Source organism: Momordica charantia, assembly GCF_013281855.1.
Source record: "Momordica charantia cultivar OHB3-1 chromosome 5 unlocalized genomic scaffold, Mcharantia_2.0 BLBB01000005.1, whole genome shotgun sequence".
Lineage (NCBI taxonomy): Eukaryota > Viridiplantae > Streptophyta > Magnoliopsida > Cucurbitales > Cucurbitaceae > Momordica > Momordica charantia.
In genome coordinates, this window is record NW_028275163.1 from 4,661,665 (window position 1) to 4,686,279 (window position 24,615).

Here is a 24,615-nt window from a genome sequence, read left to right on the forward strand (position 1 = left end):
GTGATATTTTTCAAAAATAAAAGTACTTCACACATTTAAAAAAAAAATATAATATTTTGTTGCTCCAATGTTTTTTTTTTCTTTTTTAATTTATGGGTATTGAATTTGAATTTTCACAATATAATATTGTTTGAAAAAAAAATATTGGAAGAAAGATTTTGTAGAGTGAAGATGATATTTCCAATTTTCAACTCAAGCGAGGCATATTTAACTCGTTGAACCAAAAAAACAAAAAAATAAAAAAGAAAAAATTTACATTTGGTACCAAATTTTTTTTGCACAGTATAATACTTTTAAAGTTTCGCGGTTATGCCCCCAAATCCCATTGTTCTCTGAATCTTCTTCTTCTTCTTCGTCTTCTTCTTCGTCTTCATCCTTGTCGACTCTCTGGATTTCGTCGTCTTCACCTTCTTCTTCTGCTTCCATTAATCGCCTGTCAATCACTTCAGTCGGTGCTTGATTTGTCCGCACTGTTTGCTCCATGCTCAGGACCTAGACGCGCTTTGACGGGGAGCAGCCATTTCAAAATCGGTAATAATCTCATTCTGCATCTCCTAGGGTTGTTTCTTGACCACCACCATTTCTCTTCTCCTCAATTCTGCGTGGATTTGGCTTTCCGAGGGAATTGAGCCGGACTTGTGTTTCGTGTTCTTCTTGATGTCGCATTTATGTATCTCGGTCAAGAGTTGAGATCACTTCGCGGATGCGGTCCTGTCTAATTCTTCTCATATCTTCGTTGTTTTTCTTAATTTTTTTTGGCTTCTGATGGAGTGTTCTCGCAATTCAAGTATTGATTTATTCATCTCATTTCGTTTTGTTAGTTATCAGCTGACATGCATTGGGCTACTTTTGACGAAACTATGTTTCATCGCTACTCCAGTTGTAACGGTTTTCTTTTAAGTTCTCTCGTTCAACCTACGGGAAGCTGAGCAGTGCTCTGCTTCCTCTAAGCAGTGCCGTTTCGAGTTTCTGTATGGTTGATTAAGTGAATGAAACGTTTTCTGATTTTCCCTTCGAAATCGGCAACTTCATCCTTCTCGTTTAAAGTCGTGCTTTCACGAATCGCTATTCTCTTCTCGCTCTAAAAGTATGGTTTGTCTGTAGAGGTTATTGGGTGAATGTAAGTGTTCGACTAGTACTTCAATGGACATTAAATCGGCGTGCTAAAACATGTCCATGGTGGACATGCCACTCCTGAACCTCAACGTCATAACAGAAACAAGTGTGGTGCCTTATGTTTTGAATTTGAGTTAGGGAGGATCAAGTAATTATCTTTTGGCTTCTCTCGTCTCGACATGGAGGGTTACTTTTAATCACATGTTTATATGTGCGCTACAGATTGCTGAAGCTCATGGCCCCGTCAAGAAAGTCCAGAAGTGTTAATAAGCGGTTTTCTTCGGCTAATGAGGCTTCCTCCAGCAAATATGTGGAAGATGCTAGCAAAAGCAAGCAGAAGGTATCTGTGTTTGTGGTGAAAGATAACTTTTCTAAGATTTGCTCAGTTTGTCAACTTTCCATTTGCTTCTATATGAAAAAGTATGATATTTCGTTGTTTCAATTTAGTACTTGTGTTTGAAATTGTTTCTTATAAAAAAAAAATAAAAATTTAGTACTTGCGTAGTTGCTATTTTGGTCCTATTATAGGTTATCTTTAAGTAAACTGCACAGCGTCTGACTATTGTCATAGTTTTTTAGCTGCTAAAAAACTGAATGTATAAATCATGACTATCTGCATATTTATCAACTGTGCTGTTGTTAATGAATGCAAAATCCATTTTTCTTTTATTTCTGTTGGGCTTTGGTTTCTAGTTTTTATTTTAATAATCAGTACATCGTACTTAATATGAGATTTAGCTTTGGATAGTTAATGTGACCACTAATAAGTAATAAGTGTTCACATAGAATTATCATTGTTAAAGGAACAGAACATTAATAGGTTCAGTGTAGTCCTGTAATCATCTTTCGATTATTTGCAGAAGAGGAAATTTGCTGACCTGTTAGGGCCTCAATGGAGCAAGGATGAGGTCGAGCAGTTCTATGAAGCATATCGTAAATATGGAAAAGATTGGAAGAAGGTTAGTACCAATCTATGGAATGACTGAGTCTATGACAATGTTCCAGTGCTGCAAGTGAAGTAATCTCTTTGCCACAGCAAACTTGAACTGTATCTTCAAGTATCATTTATCAAAATCATGCAATATGTAAATATATTTTAAATTTAGAAAACGAGCTTATACTTGTAGTTTTCTGGTACATGTCTACAGTAATTTGTTACTGCAGTTGCACTTCATTCTGCAGTCTTAAACAGGTACTGGTATTGTATTTGGGTTGCAACATTTTTATTTGGTACTTGTGCAGGTAGCTTCTGCAGTAAAGAATCGTTCTATGGAAATGGTTGAGGCTCTTTTCACCATGAATAGGGTAGACACTTTTTTCTCTAATGATCTTAGTTCCCTGTTTACTTATCTAAAACATTTGTATTGTCATGAATTTTATATCCATAGTCCATACAGATGGCTTTTCTGGTTAAGTATCCAGAAAATCCACAATCCCATTTACTTCACTCAACTTATTATCTTAGGTAATGTTAATGTTATCTCCACTGCATTTTTTATATGTTACTTGTGTTTTCCCTGGTCTGGTCTCTATTATAGTGTACTAAAGGTCATGAAATAGTTAATTTTTTGAGTTACCATTTAATATTGAATTTTCTATATCTTATCAAAGAACTTTTTAATTCTTAGTCATTTTGATTTTTGAAGCTTATTTGGAGTTTCCTGACACAATCTAAATTGGTCCTATGATTTATTGTCTTACCTTTCCTCGTATCCTTGCTTTTTTTGGAATTCTAGGTTTCGAATAACCTGACTTGTGTAATTTATTGAAAAGCTTAGATCCTTAATATTTGGGTATGTGGACACAGTGACCATTTTCTTGTTAGTGTGGTTTTTCCTTGAAATGTAGTAAGTATTTCTGCTGATTTCAGGCCTATTTATCACTTCCAGAGGGCACTGCTTCGGTTGTTGGGTTAATTGCAATGATGACGGATCACTACAGCGTACTGGTAAGATTTTTATTCCACCTGTGGGGCTTTTTCTGTCCCATCTTTCTCTTCTTTCCCCTCCTTTTTCTTTCTAAATTGAGTTGTTTATGTGCTATATTTAAAAAATTTGTTCGTCAATATATAGTTTTGGTCGCCTATAAAAACTTATTTGTCTCTGGTTCTATCATCCTTCATGTGAGGCTACATACAGGAAAAGAGTAAAATGTGGGTCTGTGCAAATGAATATTGTGGTTGCTCTTCACATAGGATCTTTATGATATAAAATCATCAGCATCAGCAAGTTATGGGGTATTCATTTGGTTGGTTTGCAGATTCTTCCTTCTCTAATAGCTGAGAAAGCCCCTATTGCTGATCTGAAAATAATTCTTTTTTTAGGCTGATAAATAATAAAGAATCGAAAAGGTATAATGCAGTCTGGAAGCGTAACAAAATGAATAATGCTTTAACTCAGAAGGGCTTTAATTGATTGGAAGATGTTTTGGGTGGTTTCCCTTAGGACGGTTGAGGGCTTCTTTCCCAGCCTCAATCATGGTACTAGAGTTTTGAAGTTCTGGAAACTTTTCTTTCCACACCATGTTTCATTATACCTTGACAATATGAAGTCTACGAACACCAAAATAATTTTGAAGAAAAATTGTGGAAACTTAAAGTGCAAAAGGAAGTAAAGTTCTTCATGCGGACTCTTTCTCATGGCAGAATAAACACCTCACAAAATTTAGTGAGGCAACTTTAGCGTTTCACCCTCCCTCTACTGGTTTGTGCTGTGAAATATTAATGAAAGCTAGAATCTTATCTTTCCTTAAGTACTTTGTGCTCCTTTGCCGTATTGGGTTTTGAAAGTATTTATCAGTATCTTATTTATGAAACATGGAGATAGGATTGTTGATGTAGCATATTTCTTATGCAATATCTGGTTCAGTGTATTTTATTCCTAATCAGCATGTTGAATTTACATAGAAGTTACGGGGTATTGTAAGGCTATTGTCAAGGTCATATGGCTGTCTATATGGCCCTTCTGAGGTCTAAATTAATAGATGAATTGTCAGAGAGGCAGTGAAAGTGAACAAGAAAGCAATGAGGATTCAGGAGCAACAAGAAAGGCTCAAAAGCGACTGCGTGGAAAGTCACGGAATAACAACTCTAAAGGATTGGATGCACATTTTGGAGATGCTTCACAATTGCAGTCACTTCCAACAGATTATGGATGCTTGTCATTGTTGAAAAAGAGGCGTTCTGGTAGGACATGTCTCAAATTTCTCTCTTAGGTGAATAAGGTTTTCTTTACTTATCTGTCATCCTTTCCCTTTAGCTGTGGGGGGGCAATTGCTGTATTTAATTTCATTTTTTGGCACTCTGATGGGTAATTTTTGGAGTACTTTTCTGGAGCTAGATATGTTGCTATTCATTACACTGTATTTTTTTTAACTTTTAAAATTCATTTACAAGAAACTGTTATCATGTTTTCAGATTTGAGTTATTGATGTTACTGTGGATGGTGTTAGGAATTAAACCTCATGCTGTTGGAAAACGAACTCCGCGCGTTCCTGTAACATATTCATATGATAAAGATAGTAGAGAGAAGCTTTTTTCACCCTTCAGGCATAATAGCAAGGCAAAGGTTGATGATCGAAATGATGATGAAGTTGCTCATGAGATAGCTTTAGCTTTAACAGAGGCTTCACAACGAGATGGTTCTCCTCAACTTTCACAAACACCAAATCCAAAAATAGAAGGTCATGTACTTTCACCTACCCGAAATGACAGGATGGTAATTGTTCATAGCTTTATGACACACGCCATTTACTTTTTAAATATTATTTTCAACATGTATAGCGATTGACTGTAAGTAAATTTGATATTCAGCGGAGTGAATCAGATATGATGAGTACGAAGTTTCGATGTAATGAAATGGACGAAGGTGGTTGCGAATTAAGTTTAGGAAGCAATGGAGCTGATAATGCAGACTATGACCTGGGAAAGAACACTCGTGAGATTCAAAGAAAGGGTAAACGGTACTATGGAAAGAAGCCAGAAGTTGAAGAAAGTATGTACAACCATTTGGATGACATTAAGGAGGCCTGTAGTGGGACTGAAGAGGGACAAAAATCAGGCAGTTTGAGGGGAAAACTTGAAACTGAGGATTTGGATGTAAAATCTGTGAGATCCTCTTTCAAAGGCCCGAGGAAGAGAAGCAAGAAAGCTCTATTTGGAGGAGGTAAGCTGAATAATATATTTGAATTGGGTTGGTCATGCACTGAATGTCTACTATTCTTTTGTATTTTGTACTTCTCTCCTTTTATTAATTATTTGGGAACAATGAATTATTATGTTAGCTCTTGCTCTTGACTAAAATTCTGTCTTTTTTTTTTCTTCCTTTGTTAACGACAGCTTCAATGTTGCATATTGTCTTATGTAAGGGATGGTTGTATGAATTGTGAAAGGACGAGAGATTCTAACTGGAACTTAAATTCTTTATTCAATTTTTTGTAGTAGTTTTTATTTTGATTTGGTGTTCAGTATATTTTGTTTTTATATGTTTGATTAGGATAGCAAATTCAGATTCTGAGTATTTACAAAGTACTGTACTTATCACACATCACTAGAGGCACTTGGTTTTTTTTGTTGCTGTCGGTGCTGTCTCTTTCTTCTTCTTCTTCTCTCTCTTTATTTCTTTAACAATTAATTAATTTATTATTATTGAAGTGTAAAAATTTGAAGGAAGGAAAGATAAAGTGTTGTATTACTGCCATTTCTTTTTTTAATTTGAAAAATGCAAATTTGTCAGGTTTTACTTTAAGACGCTATTGTTATATTTTCAAATGCATGCATGCATGTTTTTTTTTTTTTTTTTTAAATTTTAAATAACGTTCTCATGACTAATGAAGCAAGTCTGTGTACGTGTCTTCATATTTTGGTTGTTATTTGTTCAGATGAATGTTCAGCATTTGATGCACTGCAAACTTTAGCTGACTTGTCTCTGATGATGCCAGACACAACTGCTGACACTGGTAAAAATTATTCTTCAATTATAACCTTTTTAGACTTGTCGGTGAAAGCTACTTATCTAATGAAGTGTTTTGTTTGTTTTGACATTTTTCTTCTCTATGTTGTCAGCGATTTTGCATCACTTCATGCATTTCTCTTGCATGTTTCCCTTAGCCTTTTTTATTTTTATTTTTTTTTATATATTTATATCAATTATACTGATGGAGAAGTCTTACAGAAAGGCAGCATATAATATTGATTCTTGCAACATATGACAAAAATGTGATGTCATGTTGTTAGTCATAAAAATTCAGTAAATAGAGTGCCAGACAGAAATAATTAGAAGTTAATCAGTGTTACATGTCAGTATTGCTAGAGGTGAAGTCTGTTGTAGTCTTCATTTAATTAAAGCTGGGGCTAGGCTTCAGCGGGTAGGATGTCAAGTAAATGGCTGTTGGGCTTGATTGACACTTGAGTTATTTGACGTGCATTCACATGATTTTTGTTTTATCAAAGACGCTTGACCTGATCTTATGCTTGTATTATCGTTCTATATTTTGGCATATTGCTATCTAATATGTAGGATGGCTGCACATGTTTGATCTAATCGACAAACTCTTGGCACATCCTCTACGTCCAAACTCTCCCAGCTCGTTACAAAATCAATGGACCTTTGCTATTGAATTAGCCTAAATTTGATGAGATTATAATCTGGGTGACTTTGAAATTAATTATTTGTTTAATGACTCCTGATATCAATTCCTCCCCCCTCCCCCAACCAATTGACAACGGGAGAAAATATATCACAGTGATTACGAACATGATCTCTTTGTTTCTCCATATTAGAGCCTTCTGCAAAGGTTAAAGAAGAAAAGCTTGATGTAATGGATAAGTCCAAAATGAAAGGGAATCATTCAGCTGCTGGAGCTGAAATCTCTACGTTCAAAACATCCAAGACAGGAAAAGCTTTTGGCAACAATATTGGGTCTATTCCTGAAGCAGAGAGAATTCAAGGATCCAATAATGGAAATCGAAAAAGAAAACAGAAGTCTTCTCCATTTAAAGTAAGGATAGATTAAAAGCATAAATTTCCGGGTTTAAAATTGATGCTCTATCTTTAAAATCACTTTTCTGTTGTGGTATGAATTTTGACTATATGAAAATTTGTGGTCACAGATATCGTCTAAAGATGAAGATAACAATGATTCTCGTGTCAGTGACACTTCAAAAATCAAGGTGTGGCTTCTAATCCAACCTTGTTTAAGAAGAGTCCACCTCCTGTGCTATTTTATACTCAACTTAATTCTTTATTTTTGACATTTTGTAACTAGGAAATTCAATTGAGCTCACATTCTGAATGAGTGAATTTCACTATCCTATTGCTATTCATTAATATAAAAATATAAATTTTTACAAGCTGTACGTAGAGGGATAGGATAAAGATAAGATATGTTTCCACTCTATTGCCAAAATAGGCTGCAATAAAGTTCACCGATTGGCTTGAATAAAAAAAGGAATTTTATGTAGGAAGTGCTTCGCTTAAAAGTAATCTTTTGGATGAGGCAACCGACTCTTAGAAGGAAGTCTCAATTTTGAAAACTTCATAGGTTTTTATTATCTTGTATGTTTCTAAGGAAGGCCCTTGTTCAAGATGTCGTTTGAATTGGCTCTTGCACCTGTATACTTTGTTTTCCCCCCCTAACTTCATACTTTTTGTTTCTTTTAGGCTGCAGATGAAGCAAAGAGTTCTATTGGTAAAGTTAAACGCTCCCCTCATAATGCTGGACCTGCAAAGCCTGGTAAAATATCGAAACCACCAGATCATTCATCTTCAAGTACTGACCATAAAAGAGAAGATGGTGAATATGCTTTATCCATGACACAAGTTCCATCAGCTAACCCAATCATCTTGCCTACCAAAGTAAGGAGCAGGCGGAAGATGGCCCTGCGGAAGTCACAAAGAGATTCAAAGATTGCTGATAATATTTCAATCGATCAACTTAATATAATTGCTCAGCCATTAGATGATAGATCACATGACCTCAAGGTTAAATATTTATGGTCATGACATAGATTTTCTTGGACGCAGGATCCTGTATCATTTACCGTGTATGTTTATAATTGCAGGAGCAGCATTCTAATTGCCTATCTTGGTATAAATTGCGTAGATGGTGTATTTTTGAGTGGTTCTACAGTGCAATTGATTACCCATGGTTTGCTAAATGTGAGTTTGTAGAGTACTTGAATCATGTTGGATTAGGTCACATTCCTAGATTGACACGTGTTGAATGGGGTGTTATTCGAAGGTACTTTCTTTCAATTTGTCCATTTGTATGCTGTTGACTCTTTGTGATACAACTTTCTATAGAAGACTGAATACTGTAGTTCTGCCTTGATTCAGTTCCCTGGGGAGACCACGGAGATTCTCTGCACAATTCTTGAAGGAAGAGAAACAGAAGCTAAATCAATATAGGGAATCTGTTAGGAAACACTATGCTGAACTGCGTGCAGGCACCAGGGAAGGACTTCCAACCGATTTAGCTCGGCCATTATCGGTTGGACAGCGTGTTATTGCTATTCATCCAAAAACAAGAGAGATCCATGATGGAGGTGTACTTACTGTTGACTATAGCAGGTGCCGTGTTCAGTTTGACCGGCCTGAACTAGGGGTTGAATTTGTCATGGTAATTATATTTTCATGATTTCTTTATTTCTATGGAATCTTATTTGTTCATTTGATAGATTGGGTGCTGTAGATCAAGATTCCACCCAAAGGACTGAGGGTTTAAACCACGTCTTAGAATTACGAGCCATTGTTTTATGCTCTAATAGATTTCTTAATGTTAGATGAGGATCATCATGGGCATAACACTTTGCTTACCATTGATATTCTTCCTCTTGAGCGAATGTTAGTTTATTTAACTTGAGTGATCTTTTGCGCTTTTCTACAGAGAAAAACAGTGTTTTCTATTGATTGTTTTATTTTTAGTTATGTTTAGTGCAGTTTATCTTTGAGTGGCATGGTTTGACACCTTATTCATCACAGGATATTGAGTGCATGCCTTTAAATCCAGTGGAAAACATGCCTGCAAATTTGGCAAGGCATGGTGTGGCTCTTGATAAAATATTTGGGAACCTCAATGAGGTTAAGATCAATGGCTTACTGAAGGAAGCTAAGATTGAAGACTATATGAAATCAACCAGTAACGAGAAACTTGAAAGCACTGATGGTTCTGTGTTTATTTCCCCTTCCACTCATCATATCAACAAATTAATAAAACAGGCAAAGGTTAGTATTCTGTTGATTATTGAATTAGATGATATGCATTAGAAACTTATTTTGTGCTTATTTCTCTACAAGCCATAACATTGGCATACTTCTAGGTAGCAAAGGTCCTATTATTATCAATCTAGGCATAGATTGTGTGATAAGATTATATTTTTCTACATGTCAGACGTGGAGTAATTGGATTTCATTACATGAATTCTTTGAAGTGGAAAAAATGAATGTCATTGTGATAGAACCCCATGAAACTGTTATGCCACCAATAGTAAGGACGTATAGTAGAAAGGAGAAAGGGAAGGGTAAGATGGTCATTGAGTGATGGTAGGCCAAAAGGCCAAGAGAGAGGGAGGTAGGCCTAGCTGTGAGCCTAGCTGGAGGTGGTTAGTGGGACGTGTTGTCCTTTTTAGGGAGGGAATGCCGTTAGGAGGGGGGCATTCTGGATTTCAGTGTTTTTTGGTTGCTACATTGTAGCTTAGGAGAGTTCCCCACCCTCTCGAATTGGTGGGTTGATTATCTTGTTTTTTCTGTATCGCCTTCGGGCTTGCTTTTGGGAATTTAATCAAAGAGCTTGGTGAGGAGATACCTCACAGAAACATAGGTAATTCAGCTTTACGTAGAGCTTAATGAGGAATTCTTTAGAATTCAGTATTCTTGCAAATGACATCCAAGACCAAGAAGCAGCCGAAGCACCATGCTAAAGAAGATGACAGAAAAGCTCTTCTAAGTGGTATGAAGGGATCCAGATTTTAGTGACGGAGAGTGAAATTTGTGCCAAGAAGAAAGAGCCCTAAAAATGAGATTATCCAAAAGCTTAAAATATTTCTCAAGTATCCTATCATCTGATAGATCTGTCCTTGAAAAACTAGGATTCCTCTTCCATGCTAAACCTTGCTGGAAAAATAGCCTTAATTGCAACAATTGAAGAACCCTAGCTTTTGTTTTGAACAAATTGTTAGGAATATATTGAAAAGATTAATTTAAACCTAACTGGCTAGCTTATGTTTTTTGGGTCTCGTGGTGATTTAACATAGTATCAAGAGAACATCGATGTTATTTACTTTTTATTTCATTTCATTTCAGAACACGACTATATGTTGATCCAAGCTCATACACGAAGGAAAGTGTTATAAATATAGTGGGAAGGCCCTAACTTACTTAGCTTAAGCTTTTGTGTCCAATGGTAACTTAACACATTATCATAAAGGAGTTGCTTTATATTGGCAGACAGCCAAACAGTTTTTTATTTTTATTTTTATTTTTATGAGAAACACAAGAAAATATATTCAAAAACACCCTCGAAAGAGGGATGGGAAGAAACAGCCTAAGGGCGGAGGGTAGAGATAACCCTCCCCCAAGAAGAACTATACAATCACGGAAACTAGTTTGATCCAAACTCATTCAAAAGCTCAGTCCAGCATTTGGAAGTAAAGCTGCAATTGAAGAAAAGATGTTACTACCCGAGATTTTGATGGCATTGAACACACCAGTTGGAAGACAAACATCTTTATGGATTATTTTATTTTCGAACTCTAACTTTTGTGTTAAGTTTCACGAGGGACCGCTCAAAATTTTATCATCTTAAGGTATTTTGTTTTTCAGAGGCTCGTAAGACAGGAGCTCTAGAAATCAACTGGTTAAAGGACGTAGTAGATTGACCTAGGCTGCTTAAATTCCACATAATCATATACTGACCAGTTGTCTGGCAATGATTGTTCAGATCTCCAAATTAATTTGCCACTGTACCTCATTCTCAGCTAGATATCTTATAAAAAGAAGGTTCAACCCACTGATGCTCAGAATTGTTCAATAATCTTTGTAAAATATCTGCCGTTGTCTTTTTGGTTTTATATTCCTTTCAAAAGGTAACTTGTTCCTCTAATAAAGGAATGTTGTGATCGACGGTTTCATAAACTAAAGCTTCGTCTGTCGTAAAATGGAGTTCGGCAGTAGATTTTACCTTACTTTGGACAGGTAGAAGCATGTACACCAGTCTGTCATAATTTGCCTCTCCGTTCAGCATCCATCTATAGAGGCCAGTTGAAGAACATCCTGCGTTGACCAGATACTACGGATGAGGTGTCATGTTCAAACGTTGAACTGTTCTATATTCTACGTTTTAGAATTTGTACAAAACATGAGAAAATAAAACAAATACAATTGTGTCTTCAAAAAAAAAAAAAAAAAGAAGGTTCAACCCTTGGCTTCTTGGGAATTTCTCGTTCTCCTCCTTCTGTATATGGCCCTTTGATGAATACAATTTCCGTTTACTATCATAAAGGAAAAAAAATAAAAAAGATAAAAGAAGGTTTAAACCATGAGGTTAAAAACTTCGAATAATTAGTATTAGACAGCACCACAAGGCTCTATAAACTTCCTTCTTTAAGCAGAGACCATATTGAGGAGTATAAGCATGTTGCTTCGGGTTGTTCTTGCATGTCTTGGAAGAACCAAGGGTATGGCCTCACCTTCCAATTGGAAAAGTTATTCCATCATCTCACCGACTCAAACACAAGCCATTAAAATTTAGTTAGAAATTGAATTTCCAGTCACCAGTCAGTTCTGGATTGGGTTTATTATCATTGAGAATGTGCTGTTCTACTCTTTTAGCTCTTAATCGCTTATTTTGTTCTTTAAGATAACCATTTTAAAGGGAGATCCTCGACCTTATTTATTTTATTCCTTTTACTTGGACCTCTTTGGTTAAGGCTTTCTGTAACTATTCCAATTTTTAGAAAAAAATTGATGTAAGTTGGGTTTTTTATTTTATTTTATTTTTTAAAAATATTGTTTGAGTTATTTCTCACCCCCCCTAGCTGTTCTTCAATCATTCTGCTATCTAATACACTTATTTCATAGAAAACAAAGACTACCATCTTAATACTGGGGTTATGACTGAATTTGTCTTTGATATGCTTATACTTTTTAATGTTAACACATTAGTATTGACCTGCATTGATGTAGCTACATCTATAGAGTTGTTTTTTAGTTTCAAGAATGTTATTGGTGATAGGGGAGCAAAGCTTCGATTCCCGGTTATCAAAATAAAAATAAAGGTGTTATTGGTGATAAGAAATTGCTCATGGCCAGGTTGACCTTGGGTGCTCTCATCTACAAACTAAATTTGGGCTCACTGAGACTGTCAGTATTCAACAGGAGGCAAGTTCCCAACCTTCTGCTCTTGCTCAAATTCAAGCAAAAGAAGCTGATGTCCATGCTCTTTCTGAATTGTCACGTGCACTTGACAAGAAGGTAGTACATCATATTAGTTTGATATCATCAACCTTTTTTGTCTTTCACCGGTGGACACTAGGTTGAAAGGGAAATTTTATTTTGCTTTAACCTTTCATCAAATTTGAATGTTTTTGAACCTAACTGATATATGTTGAAATTTAGGAGGTGGTAGTGTCTGAATTGAAGCGCTTGAATGACGAGGTGTTAGAAAACCAAATAAATGGAGACAACTTGCTCAAGGATTCAGAGAACTTTAAGAAGCAATATGCTGCTGTGCTATTACAGTTGCATGAAGTTAATGAGCAGGCATGAGTTTTGATGAATCCATTTTCAGCTTCATCCCATTTTTGTGATTAAATTGCTTATTTTTTTCTGTATGTGTAGGTTTCCTCTGCTCTGTTTTGCTTGAGGCAGCGCAATACATATCAAGGGACTTCACCGTTAATGTTCCTCAAGCCAGTGCATGACTTAGGCGACTCTTGTTGTCATGCTCAAGAGCCTGGTTCCCATGTGGCTGAAATTGTGGGAAGTTCGAGAGCAAAGGCTCAGACAATGATCGATGAAGCTATGCAGGTTTAATCCTTACTATTGTCTACCCAGTTTGAACATCAGTTGGTTGGTTTTTTAATTTGGTCTCTAGGAATTATGGATACTCTATCTTGCGTGCTGTGTCAATGTTTTAAATTCTATAGTTTTAGCTCGTAAATAAAATCCACAATCCAAACCGACTATTAAAGAATCATAATTACCTTTTGATGTTTAGATTTGCTTAAAGGTTAAGTGAGAATATAAGAATCATGGATGTATTTTCAAATCTTCACATTGTAAAATTCCTTCAATTTGTTGGATGCGTTCAATTTCTAATCTTTTAGAAGGGGGGTGTTTCAATCACCATGTTGCGTCCCTGGCCTATGTTCTGCTTCCTCTGACTTTATTTGCTATCAACAATCATTTCAGACAATTCTCACCCTGAAAAAAGGAGAGAGTAATTTGGAGAGTATTGAAGAAGCCATTGATTTTGTTAGTAATAGACTTTCGGTGGATGATTTGGCCTTGCCAACTGCGAGATTAACGGCTGCAGATACAAGTAATGCCACTCCAGTATCTCAGAATCATTTCAGTGCGTGTGCATCAAATCCATCAACTGCTAATCACGTAGTCGGTCCAAAGTCCAACGGCCCATCTGACAAGAACGAAGTGGAGGTCCCTTCGGAACTTATTGCACATTGTGTAGCTACTTTACTCATGATTCAGGTAAAGGGCGCTTTATTTCATAGCCTCTCTCATCTCAATTATTAGTCCTTTCTCAGCAATAGGATCAACCAAATTGTTTCTGTTTTGCATAAATTAGACAATATGATGGTTTGGATTGTTTATTCCTCACCAACTGTTAAGAGAGAGGGAGTGGTACTGTCAATACAATGGAGTTGCAAGTTTTTCTTGTTTCGTGGAAGTTGTTGCATCAAATAGTTTGTTGAGTATCGTGAAGCATGCATATTTTAGCCAAGCTCTAGTATCAACATTTGCCAGATTTAGCTCTAGTTTTCTTTCATGCATGGTGACGATGATGGTAGATTTTAATGTCCAAATGCTAATTTTTGGGTAAAAAACGTGCAGAAATGCACAGAACGACAGTTTCCACCATGTGATGTTGCTCAGGTACTGGATTCTGCTGTGAATAGTTTGCAGCCTTGTTGCCCTCAGAACCTTCCACTATATGCAGAGATTCAGAAATGCATGGGAATAATAAGGAGCCAGATACTTGCGCTTATACCAACCTAGAGGCTGAAATCCTCTTCCCTTGTGCTCAAAGACAAATTGAAAATGGTGAGTAAATACATCTTAGATATAATATTTTGGCCTCACTTTTTGAATTAAAAAAAATGTGCATCTCCCTGGCTATCAGTTTCTTTGTTGACTGTACCATAGACTGCAATTATGTATAAATCATTATAGTTTGAGAAAATTGTCGTTTGAAATTGAATGAAATTCAATCTTCCACCTGCTTCAAAATTAGCTTCCTGTACCCTTAAATGCTGAGTTGTGTGTAGAAGTGTCATTTAAGCCATAGAAGTAGGTATAGGGAAAAGACATCTCTTGCCAACAATTGAATTCAAGGCATCAGATTTTGAGAACAAAAATGTGTAGCAATCTGAGAATGAGATGCAGAAACTACAACACTTTTGCACAACAGAAATCAATTCAATCAAGTGTTATAGGGTCGTAAATCAAGAATCTAATAGTTCTGCTTGATCGAAATATCAGGAACCCTTTACGGCTCAAGAATCTGTCCTTTTCTAGTTATTATCCCAATTCCCAATCTTGTGAAGGGCTCATAATTTCAACTTCTTTTCTTTGGGCCTTTTTGCAATGCCACACTCGGAGTCCTCCACAATCTGCAGAACAAACAACAGATTTGTCAAGAAACCCACTAAAATCATAGAGCTTATAACAAAACCATGAGAGGGGATTTTCAACCTTTTGCCTTTTATTCTTATTATTCTTCTTCTTCTTCTTTTTGTCTTTCTTCTTTTGCTTTTTAGGGTCAGAATTCATGGCACCCCCTTCGTCGAAAGAGCCCTGCTTCATCGGTAGTTAAATTATTAGTAGAATGAAATGGCAACAAGAAATGAGTATGAAGAAATCTTGATCAACAAACCTCAGGGTCATCAAATGTGTCCACATGGCGAATGGTTGAAGTGCCACCTGGTAATAAACACATCACAGAGACACACAACTTAAAAACCCCTTAGTCACTGATTAAAGTAGATTAGTGAATAGTTAATAGCAGAAATCTGGGGGGAATCGGAATCAGAATGAGCCAGCAGAATAGGAATAGGGATAGGAATACGAACTGGAAAGAAGAGTGGCTTTGGCATTACGAACGGCGAGGTCGAGAATGTTGGGATCGATGGAGGAGAAACCATGGGGGTCTTGGTGGAGTTTTCTGTGGAGAAACTTGGCAAGAGCCGCAGCCTTGTTGGTCTTGATAGGGCCACCAGGGTGAGGCAGCCTTTAGAAACCATCGCAGCTCCATTGTTAATACAGAACAGAACAAAACAAAACCAAACCCTAGAGAGACCGAAGAAGAAGAAAGAGTTAAAATACCTTGAGAGGGAGCGAGAGGGCGGCAGGGGCGCGAACTTGCTGCCGCGTAAGGCGCGCCTCTCTTCTTCGCTCAGATCCTCCATCGCCATTCTTTTCTTCTTCTCTGTTTTTTCCTCCTCCACAATCTCAACTCTTCTTCTCAAACTTTGCACATTTCTCTCGGGTCGGGTCGGGTTTGTTGGTGCGGCTGCTAAACGACGCGTCGAACAGATGTCTAGGGGGGTTTGATATTAATTAATACCACTATTCAATCAATATTTTAAAAAAAATAAAAGAGAAAAATTACGCAATCGGTCAAATCGGTCACTGTGTTTTCATTGAAGCAACCATTTGTTCTCTAAATTTTAGTATTAGGGTATAATAATTTAATCCTATTTTAGTATTATTATGCAGTTTATGACTTGTAACAATTTTAATTTCTATAGTAAAAAGAAAGTATATTACCAATATGAACTTAACTCAGTGATAATTGGTATATGTTTGTGATCAAGAGGTCATGAATTTAAATTATTCATCGCTTCTATTTGTTGTACTAGAAAAAATAATTATAAAAAATAAAGAATAGTATGAGACAGAACAGTACTTGTAAATTATTACAAATTTCATTTTCACTTGAAGGAAGATACCAAAGAAATCACTTCATTTGAAAAGTGTGGAATCTTAATTTGGTAATTTAAATATTTTTTTATGATTTCCTTTAATGTTACTACAATATCCATCTTGTATAAATCTCAATGTTTTATTGGAATAGTATGACAAATAAAATCAATGAATATATTGTCTAAAAATTTCCATCTAATTCATAACGTGTTCACAACGCAGTCAAATTCCTGGGCTCTAAAAAGGAGCTCATCTGTTTCATCTCCGTGGAGTTTTCTCTACAGTCTTTTCTGCCATTATGAATTCTCTGTTTGATTTTGTCACCAAATGGATCAACTTTTAGTTACCTTGGCCTTTTTCTCTTCTTCATTTCAGCCACCTAAAAACAAATAAGCACTTCTTTCATAATTTTAATGTAGAACACCTGTAAATGATAATAAAATGGAGGAATCAGAATGTGGGGTTTACGGCAATAATCAGTGGGACTGGATATATCATGAGCATGATCAAAGGATTTTATCACATCCCACATAGCCTTAATTATAAGCAAATTCAACCACTATCAACATTTATTTGATTGTGGCTGGTGACCCAGCAGCACAGTTTAGTGGTTGAAGAGATTTTGGAATCTTCGTATATCCGTGAGATGCTCCCACTTTGTTTCTATTGGAGAGTAAATAATAAGATTCTAATCTTCATAAAGGACTGCTAAAGGATGTAATTGAAAGAAGGACGTGCATCAATCAGTAATTACTATGACTAATATCAAAGTTAACAATAAATTATTGCTCCACGAAATAAGAACAGATATATTTGCAGTTACTTTTTTTTTTATTTTATTTTTTTATTCGTGAGTGTTCGGATTGGTGATCATTGCGAGGTTTGGACCGTTACTTTTTTTTTTTTTTTTTTTTGCAAAGAGAAGGCTACTTGGGCTTAATTTCTAGATACGAGTCATAGATTGGCTGACAGAGCTTTCCTGTAGGAAAGCATCGGTCCTAAGATAACATGACTCTTCAGAAAAACCTGTGAACGAGCTTCAGAATCAGAAGGAAATCTTCCAAAATCTTTCTGTAGCAGGAAAATAGAACGGATGGGATTAATATAAATAACACGACAAATTAATCATGTCAGGGAAGAAATAAAAGCAACATAATCATAAATGCTCATAAATACTTCAAAATTGTTTCCAAGCAACTAACAGTGCTTGCCAAAAGAAATAGGAAGTATGTCTACCATTTAGTTTATTAGTCGATTAATGTTGTAACGGCAACCAAAATCTCACAGATCTTTTTTTTTTTTTTTAATAAATGGAGTCGGAACTTTGATTCCCTGTACCCAGGAACACCTGTGCCCGGACTTAGGAGATATCAAAGATTTTTGGTATTAAACTCACAAAAAGACTCGAATTTGAGACCTCTACGCCAATATGATTAAGAGATCCCAAAGCCTTTTACCAACTAAGCTCTCTTGGAGACCAAAATCTCATAGACTTTTTTAGTGAAAACAAAAATAAACTACCAGGAATTAGGCTCAAAGTGAACAGTATAGTGTGAAGATGATGAAGTTTGAATTCATACTCTTAGGCTTTGGCAACATTTTAGTCTTTATACTCAATTTTATAACAAGTTAATCCTAAGCTTGTATCTATAAATTATTTTCCTAAAAGAAATTTCAACATCAAATTAGGCATAGAACTTGATCTTCATATATTTCTGAAAGTGTAAGGTCCACATCGTTTCAGAAAAATACGAGGAACAAAGCTTTAGAAGGCTAAAAGTCATCAGCAATATGATAACCAAAATGACAGAACCATGTTTAGTTCTGTTGAGCTTAGAATATGTTCACTTTCTTCCAAAAGGGAAAAAGCGAGAGAGAATCTTTCGTAGGCTATCAGATCAAGTACTGAATTTTAGTTCCAGTGATTTTATATGTTCAACAATTATAAGATACAAAATATGCAGGAACCACACAATTCTAAGATGCCGTGGAAGTCATGTACAGTACCGTCAAGGAAAGGCAAGCCTTCGATAGACCATAAAACTACCAATTACAGAAACATAAGAAATACCAAAAAGTATCAGCTATGAATATATAAGACAATGATAGTACATCTTTTAAACTTCTCATCAAATAATTAATTATTAACTCAAATAACTTTGGTGATTTTTAAAAATTTGGTTAAATAACACTTTTAATCTTCGTACTTTCGCTAAAGTAACAATTTAGTCTCTAAATTTTAGTTTGTAGCGATTTAGTCCATTTTACTTTCAAATTGGTAACAATTTAGTCATTAAACTTTAATATATAACAATTTAGTAATTGTAATTTAAAATCGATAACGATTTAGTCTTTATCGTGATTTTTTTTTTGTTAAGTTTCTTGTATGTATAGATTGATAAACTAAAGGAAGAACCAAATATGTTTTATGAATTAGAAAGAATAAATTGTTATATTATAAAACTTGACACTAAATTTTAATAAAAATTTTTACAATATAGATTAAATTGTTAAAAATTTTAAACTACATAGAATAAATCCTTACAAATTAAAATTTAGGGACTAAAATGTTACTTTAGAAATTTGTTTTTTAACGTAAAAATTTTTATGATTTTTTAATAGAATATTCATTCAATTCAATATATATTAAAAGTTTTGTAGGGAGACTGGAAAGAGGTGGAAGGCAAAAGGAAACGGTGAGTGATGACAACACTAGGATGGGTCACAGGAAACGAGAATGATGGCCCCTACTACCACTATGCTACTGCTTCGAAATTACCAAAAATAGGACCATTCAAAAGGAGGTAAAGACTTACAGGACCAGTGACTCAGTTTGCGACCGTACGTACATTTCTGATACCACCTCTACAAGATTCTGTGGCTCTTTGAACCTCCATTCCCCACCGCCACTAAACCCAAAAAAAAAAAAAAGTAGAAGTAAAAGTAGATTCATTTTCAACAGAGATGGAAAAAAAGCATTGTTGCCTGACGCATACCTCATTCTATAATCAACTCGGTATATAATATTCTTATATGGATGAACTCGACTTCACAGCACTTTGAATATACCCGACCTGACCCCTTCTGCCAAATTTAGTAAGCAACTGTGCACATAATTCGTTATACAAAAGTGAATCCAGAAAACTATATTTCAAGAAAGCTTCAAACATATTCGATTCTCCCCTCTTTCTAGCCGTGGAAATTAAATAGTTTCACGTCATACATAGTTACATACATAATGACCATTTGCTGCTTTATTATACAACTCCATGAAGACGGTCGGAGCAGGGCTCAAACCCAACGCCCATGGGTGGCCGGTGCACCTTACATCATTCTTAAATATTTATTGCTGACTTGACAAATAACGAATGAAATGGGAGTACGTAGTATAAAATCTAATACGTAATACCCTGCTCTTTCCTTAATCATTTTAACACATTATTGAATAAAATTATTTATTGAAGAGACCCCACATTAGTTTTAAATATTTTTATGGCTAACAATGTATATGGATGGTTGAAAATTCGTCGGGAGTAGAGGAATGAGAATTAAATGAGTGGGTCTGCTTCTGCTCGGCATGGAATACCGAGAAGAGGGGAATTGCAATTTGCATGTTAGAGAGGGGGAATAAGAATAGTAGGAATCTTGCATGGAAGAGAGAAGAAAGATCTTGCGTTGCGTCTAGGAGAGAAGAGGTGAATTTTGGACACTGGTTTTGCGTAGAGAGAGAATAAAAACAAGAGGAATACCAAACGTTACGAGAAGGTTTATCCTCAGACTGCCAGTTGGTGTAAGACCCAATTTTTGGTCAGTTTCGACTCAATTTTTCGGTTTTTAATTTCACTCCTAGTCCTACTTGTAGTGTCGGTTTAAAACTAAACAAATTTTGCATTTTTTTATCCATTTTACATCAACAATCCAATCAAACCATCCATCTTGAAATGATAATAGCTTAATAACCACCTGAAAAAATTTATTAGGGCCTTATTAACTTACCGATAAAATTGGTCAAAGGCTTTTGATAACTTACCGACAAAGGATAAACGTTATAATAACGTCCCCTACAAACTTTAATATATTAGAAAATAAATAATGCATCAAGTGGCTGGATGCATGCAACGCCTTGCCCTATAAATACGGCTTTCTCTTGGGATGGAGAGACTCGCATACCAAGTTGGACTTCCAAGAGTTTCATCCTTCATCTAAATTTACTTCTAGAGAACTCTGTTTCTAACTTTCTATATGGCTCCGGCACCTATTTCTCCAATCAACGTAGGGCACATTGATGATGTGCAAGAACTCAGAAAGTTAAAGCCTAACATGATTCCTGAGAGATTTATAAGGGAAATACAAGAGAGGCCAACCCCAACAACATCTCTCCTCTCATCCTCTGACATACCCACTATTGATTTGTCCAAGCTTATGAAAGGAGACACAGATGAAATTTTGCAGCTAGCCTCTGCCTGCGAGGAATGGGGATTTTTCCAGGTAAAACTAATGCATCCTCCTTTTTTCTTTTCCTTTTCAGTCAAAGCTTTAAAGCAGGCTATGGAAACTAATGCCTTGGTGATCTATTAGGTAATCAATCATGGGGTTGCTCTGAACCTACTAGAAAGCATAGAGTGGGAGGCAATGGAATTCTTCAGGCAACCCTTGGAAGAGAAACAGAAGTACCCAATGGCTCCGGGCACGGTTCAAGGATATGGACAAGCTTTTATATTCTCAGAGCACCAAAAGCTGGACTGGTGTAACATGTTTGCTCTAGGGGTTATACCGGACTCTATCAGGGTTCCTTCATTATGGCCAAAGAAGCCAGCAAACTTCAGGTGGTTGTTCTTCTTTCTATAACTGTCTTTTGTAATTAACCATCCATCATCTTACAATCGTTCACTGTTTTTGCAGCAATACTGTGGAGATTTACTCAAAAGAAGTAAGAAAACTATGCCAGAATCTATTGAAGTACATAGCTTTAGGCCTTGGCCAAAAAGAGGACACATTCGAAAAGGCGTTTGGGGTGGCCGTACAGGCAATAAGGATGAATTACTATCCACCATGCCCAAGACCCGATCTTGTTTTGGGGCTGAGCCCACACTCCGATGGAAGCGCTTTAACTGTTTTGCAGCAAGGAAAGGGCAGCTCAGTAGGGCTCCAGATCCTTAAGGACAACAAGTGGGTTCCTGTTCAGCCCATCCCAGATGCACTCGTAATCAACGTTGGCGATACAATGGAAGTACGAACCGATGTCTAAATCTGGAAATGAATTTTCCATCTTATAACAGAGATTTTACACCTTTCTGGTTGATACATATGCAGGTTGTTACAAATGGCAGGTACAAAAGCGTGGAGCACAGGGCTGTGACTCACAAGCAAACTGACCGACTTTCAATCGCCACATTCTATGCTCCTAGCTATGACATAGAGCTTGGACCAATGCCAGAATTTGTGGACAAGAACAACCCATGCAAGTATAGAAGATATAATCATGGAGAATATAGTAAGCACTATGTCACAAACAAGTTACAGGGAAAAAAAACCCTCGATTTCGCCAAGCTTCCAACCAAAAACTCCTAAAGTACCCACTAACTTTCCCACCTTGGGATACAAATGCTAGACATTGTATAGAATTTCATATATGTCTGTATTATGCTGGTATTATGAAATATTATGAAAGGAATATCAATTTGAATGAAGATAGGTGCTAATCAATCAACACTCAAGTATGGTTCTTTTTCGATCTAAATGGATTGCACTATTCACAATAAACTCTTACCTAGGTACGCTCCGAAATTTGGTTTTTGAGGGGCCTCTGATATTTGACGCTTCTCTTGTCAAGTCATGTTGGTCTTCGGAGATTTCAACCAAATAGCAGCTGTCCACAGAAGAAAACAAGAGTAACACGACGAAGATGCCACTTTTCAACAAGATTCTTACGTAGGAGCATTTAATTGTGGGGAACCAACAACATAATATCCCCACCAAATTGTTTTAAAACCACAAAAGCAGGAAATGGGCAAAAGGCATCCATGAATATAATTTGGGCGAGAGAACTTCTCAGTGGTGGCCAAAAAAGAGCTCGAGGATCATGAGTTTTTTCACAATTAGTGCTTCATAGAAGCACAAACCATTTCACTAATTATTTTTCTGTTCTTTATGTTTAATTTAGTTCTTAGTGGTAAGAACAAGTAGACCACAAACAAAAGCATGACCAGGCCGAATATAATAATGCTTTGATCAAACAAATCAAAAGAGCTGGTACAATAGTTGCAGGGACCTACCACGAAGCTCGGCAGGTAACCGAAACAGTGTCTCATTATCAACCGGAAGCGAAATCAGAGATGGCAGAGAATGCTGATGGAAAATATGGAATTTGAAAGGCAGACAATAGGAGGAGAAATTGAAAGAAATGAGAAAAATGAGTCGCTAAGAAGATTATCAAGAATAACAAGTTAAAGTTAAGTTTAGAATGTAATTGTCACCTATGAAATTATAGAAAAGAGAATATTAACCTAATTTATTGGTAAGAAAGAGTTAAAAACAGTCAAATGCCCATTCGTATTAAAGAAATGACTAAAAATAAATATATTTCAAAATTTGTAAATACTAAAGATAATCAAGATGCGAAGACAAGGAATTATATAAGTTAACTTAGAGTAATTCATGCTAATAGTAATATAAGAGAGGCTTTCTTTTGTTGATTGACAAATTATGTATGATTTGGCAAAGGTAATAATAATAATAGCAACTAGCAAGGTCCAGGTGAACAAAGTGCACACGCTGTCATGTGCAAACTGCCAATCCAATACAGGTACGATAAATGTAAGTTATTAAATCAATCAAAAGAAGCAATTAAAAGATGATTGTAGCAGATGAATTTTCTTACCATGCCTCATTTACCACCCAAATTCATCAGGAATCTCAACTAAAAGATTGCTAATTATCATGGGCCAATAGCTCGTATCTTAGGAAACAAACTACAATATAGCAGGTTAGTAAAAATAAATAGTAATAATAAAGTTTAATTTTATCTGGTCCTATATTTGAATTTCTTCCTTTTGCTTCTGCTAAATGCCAAACATACTCTAAAAAAGTAATTATCTAGACTTGATATATAAAATAAATAGTTATATAAAATGTTGTATGATGTTATTACTAATCAGGTAATGAAGTTTTAGGATGCTCTAAAAAAAGGTACAAACGTTTTTTTTTAGGTAGTATATTTCTCTTTCTTCATACAAAACAAAAGATCTCATGTAGATCTCAAAAACAAATGAATCCTCCAAACAGAGGAAGACAGAGATCATCATCGCAATGTGGCTATAATTATTGTGCGTGAAAAAAGGTCACAATCCACTAAGAATTGATCCAATGCTCACGCAGAGGAAGTCCATTTCTTTTTGAATTTGTCTCCAATGTCCATCAATAATAGTGGAAGCGTCACTTCCTTCTTCTTCAAATAACCCTTCCCAAAAACTCTATTTCTTGACGTTTAGAGGGAATCACTAAACTTTATTGAGTTGCACTAGTCAAACATGATTATTTCAATCATTGAGATTTAAAATTAATTTCGAAAAGAAAAGATGCGAGATATTATTTGTCTAATTGCTTTTGGATACCTCGTGATTCGGGAATCTGAAGAGGACCGTCGATTTTGCTTCACTAACTTCTCCATTCTCTCTTCCACTACTCCATAGAATTGCAATTCATCACGCTTCCTGGCTCGCTTTATGCCCCGTACATTCCCCTTTTCTTTCATTTCGAATCCCCACGAATACTGTTCGTTCATGCTTCGAAAATAAGAAGAGATTCACGAGCGAAATTTCTCTAAACAAAAACAATCGATAAAACCTAACCTGACCTGATCACCAACTGTATTGTCCGAAGTTGATGCGGCATTGCGGTGCATTAGGGCCCGATGTTCCATCAATGCTTTCAAATCTAGTAGAAATTTCAACGAGAAAACGCCATCTCAACCTCTCTACGGAAATTAAATTGTTCATAATCCATGTATATTTCCACAATTGCTACATAGTTCATGATCAACGATAACTGTTTCTCAGAGGGAGAGAGAAATTGAGAGCGCACCTTTGGCGGCAAAATATTTCACAGCAATCCGCAGAACCGTCTATGAGCGGGAAGCTTATTGGGCAAGGAATAAAATCCTGTTTAAATCTGAAAAATTATTTCATTTTTTGTACCTCAATTTCTAAATTTTTTTGTACATTAATCATAAAGCGTTTCAGAAGTTTTGAGGATTATTTATAAATAAACATTTTGAAAATAAATTGAGGATCAAAATAATTATTTAATTATCAATCTAACTCACTCTAATTAATACTTGTCT

General features: G+C 35.8%; 3 protein-coding genes and 1 long non-coding RNA gene across 9 annotated transcripts; 2 read left to right on the forward strand and 2 right to left on the reverse strand.

Moving 5' to 3' along the window:
• Positions 1–298: 298 nt before the first annotated feature.
• ALY3 (DNA binding protein) lies at positions 299–14,579 on the forward strand. 3 transcript variants are annotated; one of them, XM_088123933.1, is made up of 20 exons: positions 303–531; positions 1,339–1,456; positions 1,977–2,075; positions 2,359–2,421; positions 2,987–3,064; positions 4,099–4,300; positions 4,567–4,832; positions 4,928–5,279; positions 5,995–6,072; positions 6,896–7,113; positions 7,226–7,285; positions 7,776–8,096; positions 8,177–8,355; positions 8,451–8,733; positions 9,096–9,338; positions 12,423–12,584; positions 12,729–12,872; positions 12,951–13,139; positions 13,524–13,820; positions 14,184–14,579. In XM_088123933.1, exons 2-20 carry the CDS (start codon positions 1,352–1,354, stop codon positions 14,346–14,348), a joined length of 3,504 nt encoding a protein of 1,167 aa, XP_087980059.1. In that variant the 5' UTR covers positions 303–531; positions 1,339–1,351; the 3' UTR covers positions 14,349–14,579. The 3 variants fall into 3 exon arrangements, with proteins under 3 accessions (XP_087980060.1, XP_087980059.1, XP_022138292.2); XM_022282600.2 differs by having other exon boundaries at positions 4,111–4,300; XM_088123934.1 differs by lacking the exons at positions 12,951–13,139; positions 13,524–13,820; positions 14,184–14,579 and having other exon boundaries at positions 299–531; positions 12,346–12,584; positions 12,729–12,870.
• Positions 14,580–14,646: 67 nt separating this feature from the next.
• On the reverse strand, positions 14,647–15,850 carry LOC111009505 (E3 ubiquitin-protein ligase). The gene is made up of 5 exons (XM_022282601.2): positions 15,675–15,850; positions 15,422–15,579; positions 15,226–15,272; positions 15,045–15,146; positions 14,647–14,962 (listed from the first exon to the last, which is right to left on the reverse strand). The coding sequence occupies exons 1-5, from the start codon at positions 15,761–15,763 to the stop codon at positions 14,900–14,902; spliced, it is 459 nt and encodes a 152-aa protein (XP_022138293.1). The 5' UTR covers positions 15,764–15,850; the 3' UTR covers positions 14,647–14,899.
• Positions 15,851–16,332: 482 nt separating this feature from the next.
• On the reverse strand, positions 16,333–24,408 carry LOC111009497 (uncharacterized). 4 transcript variants are annotated; one of them, XR_015790970.1, is made up of 8 exons: positions 24,357–24,408; positions 24,130–24,209; positions 23,888–24,045; positions 22,550–22,622; positions 22,045–22,143; positions 19,271–19,378; positions 19,091–19,183; positions 16,333–18,317 (listed from the first exon to the last, which is right to left on the reverse strand). It is a non-coding gene; the product is annotated as an uncharacterized LOC111009497 (long non-coding RNA). The 4 variants fall into 4 exon arrangements; XR_002601229.2 differs by having other exon boundaries at positions 16,333–16,653; positions 22,550–24,045; XR_015790969.1 differs by having other exon boundaries at positions 16,333–16,698; positions 22,550–24,045.
• Positions 20,422–21,964, forward strand: LBO1 (2-oxoglutarate (2OG) and Fe(II)-dependent oxygenase superfamily protein). Its single transcript, XM_022282589.2, has 4 exons — positions 20,422–20,762; positions 20,853–21,100; positions 21,177–21,504; positions 21,588–21,964. Exons 1-4 carry the CDS (start codon positions 20,517–20,519, stop codon positions 21,843–21,845), a joined length of 1,080 nt encoding a protein of 359 aa, XP_022138281.1. The 5' UTR covers positions 20,422–20,516; the 3' UTR covers positions 21,846–21,964.
• Positions 24,409–24,615: the final 207 nt, after the last annotated feature.

Coding starts and splice junctions, on each gene's coding strand:
- ALY3 (XM_088123933.1), top strand. CDS start 1,352: ATGGCCCCGTCAAGAAAGTCCAGAAGTGTTAATAAGCGGTTTTCTTCG. Junction 4,301..4,566: donor GTTGAAAAAGAGGCGTTCTG/GTAGGACATGTC, acceptor GGATGGTGTTAG/GAATTAAACCTCATGCTGTT. Junction 7,286..7,775: donor GTGACACTTCAAAAATCAAG/GTGTGGCTTCTA, acceptor TGTTTCTTTTAG/GCTGCAGATGAAGCAAAGAG.
- LBO1 (XM_022282589.2), top strand. CDS start 20,517: ATGGCTCCGGCACCTATTTCTCCAATCAACGTAGGGCACATTGATGAT. Junction 20,763..20,852: donor AGGAATGGGGATTTTTCCAG/GTAAAACTAATG, acceptor GTGATCTATTAG/GTAATCAATCATGGGGTTGC. Junction 21,505..21,587: donor ACGTTGGCGATACAATGGAA/GTACGAACCGAT, acceptor ATACATATGCAG/GTTGTTACAAATGGCAGGTA.
- LOC111009505 (XM_022282601.2), bottom strand. CDS start 15,763: ATGGCGATGGAGGATCTGAGCGAAGAAGAGAGGCGCGCCTTACGCGGC. Junction 15,580..15,674: donor CCCTCTCGCTCCCTCTCAAG/GTATTTTAACTC, acceptor TGGTTTCTAAAG/GCTGCCTCACCCTGGTGGCC. Junction 15,147..15,225: donor ACACATTTGATGACCCTGAG/GTTTGTTGATCA, acceptor CCGATGAAGCAG/GGCTCTTTCGACGAAGGGGG.